Below are 1,225 nucleotides of genomic sequence, written 5' to 3'. Positions count from 1 at the left end.
CACATTTATCACATGATGGCGATCTCCTACTGGAAGTCTCTGCTCTGCTGTACAAGTCACATGTATAGGGATCACTCCTGGTGTAGACGTCAGTTACTGTGGGGATGGTAGTCCCTTGTCCTAATTGTCCATTGGGGATGTAGTCCTACTAATTGGTGTCACTTCCTGCAGTGGCACCGCGAGTCATACGGATGAATATTTCACAAAGCCGGGACACAGGGATAGGGATCAGGAGGATAAACCATGTGACTGTCATTTTTAAAGGAGAACTATGAGGGGGGAGGGGCTTGTCACTCACCTCATAGTTCTAGCCGACCTGTGACAATGAGACTGTCACTCAGTAGATCGGGAAGTGAGGGAACACATACCGGCGTTCGCTCACCTCTCGATCCTGTCACTGCTCTCTGGATTCCCCCCCTCCCCGCTCCGATCCTCCAGCGCTGACTGGCGGAACGGACGGGGGAGGGGGCGGGTACAGCTGGCTCTGCCTCTAGATAGGCGGAGCCAGCTGTCAGTCACGCAGCTGGGCGGATCTCGGCATAATTGTCGGGATCCGCTCCGGCTGCGGCGTCTCGGTATACCGCGAGCTGTAGCTCCCTATATACTGAGCCTAGGGTGACGGGAGGACGCTAGTTTGTGTCCCCATGTGACCCTGAGGAGAACTATGGGGGAAAAGCCCTGACCTCGGAGTTCTCCTTTAAATCTCATTGGAGAGAAAATAAGGATCCTTATCCGGCTGTGTTGGCTTTGTGAATGGAGACTCCTGATGATCCTGGAGGATGTTGGGGGTTGTTGTCTTCTCACCATCTCACATGTGGCTGTTATATGAAGCAGGAAGGTGATAGTCCGTGGAATGTACGCGTTCTGATGGGACATTTCTCGGTGTGATGTGAAGAATGTGGGATTCCCGTCACTTCCAGAGTCTGCGCATTGTATTCAGAGCCGGCTTCCTGCCCCGGTGACCCGTCACCCTTCCTCCTCTGATATGGATCTCCTCCATGTGATTTCCGTGTTTTCTCTCCGAGTATTTGAAGGTTTTTGTTGTTTGTTTGTAGGGATCGCGCTCCCTTCGTCCTGACCTCAGACATGGCCTACGTCATCAATGGAGGAGAGAAGCCCACCAGCCGCTTCCAGCTGTTCGTGGACCTGTGCTGCCAGGCCTACAACCTGCTCAGGAAACACGCCAACCTTTTCCTCAACCTGCTGTCCCTGGTCAGTACTCCCC

The 1,225-nt window shown here is 53.6% G+C and overlaps 1 protein-coding gene across 1 annotated transcript in view; it reads left to right on the top strand.

Annotated features, from left to right (window-relative positions):
• PIK3C2A (phosphatidylinositol-4-phosphate 3-kinase catalytic subunit type 2 alpha) overlaps positions 1-1,225 on the top strand; it is a gene marked incomplete at its 5' end in the record, with an annotated part of 40,727 nt that overhangs the window by 26,366 nt on the left and 13,136 nt on the right. Inside the window, 1 exon segment of the mRNA XM_018572803.1 lies at positions 1,056-1,212. Within this exon segment, the coding sequence (XP_018428305.1) occupies positions 1,056-1,212 (157 nt within the window).

Source organism: Nanorana parkeri, unplaced genomic scaffold, assembly GCF_000935625.1.
Source record: "Nanorana parkeri isolate BGI_ZX_2015 unplaced genomic scaffold, ASM93562v1 scaffold2136, whole genome shotgun sequence".
NCBI lineage: Eukaryota > Metazoa > Chordata > Amphibia > Anura > Dicroglossidae > Nanorana > Nanorana parkeri.
Note: the sequence above shows the minus strand (reverse complement) of the source record. Positions and strands in the feature narration are given on the sequence as shown.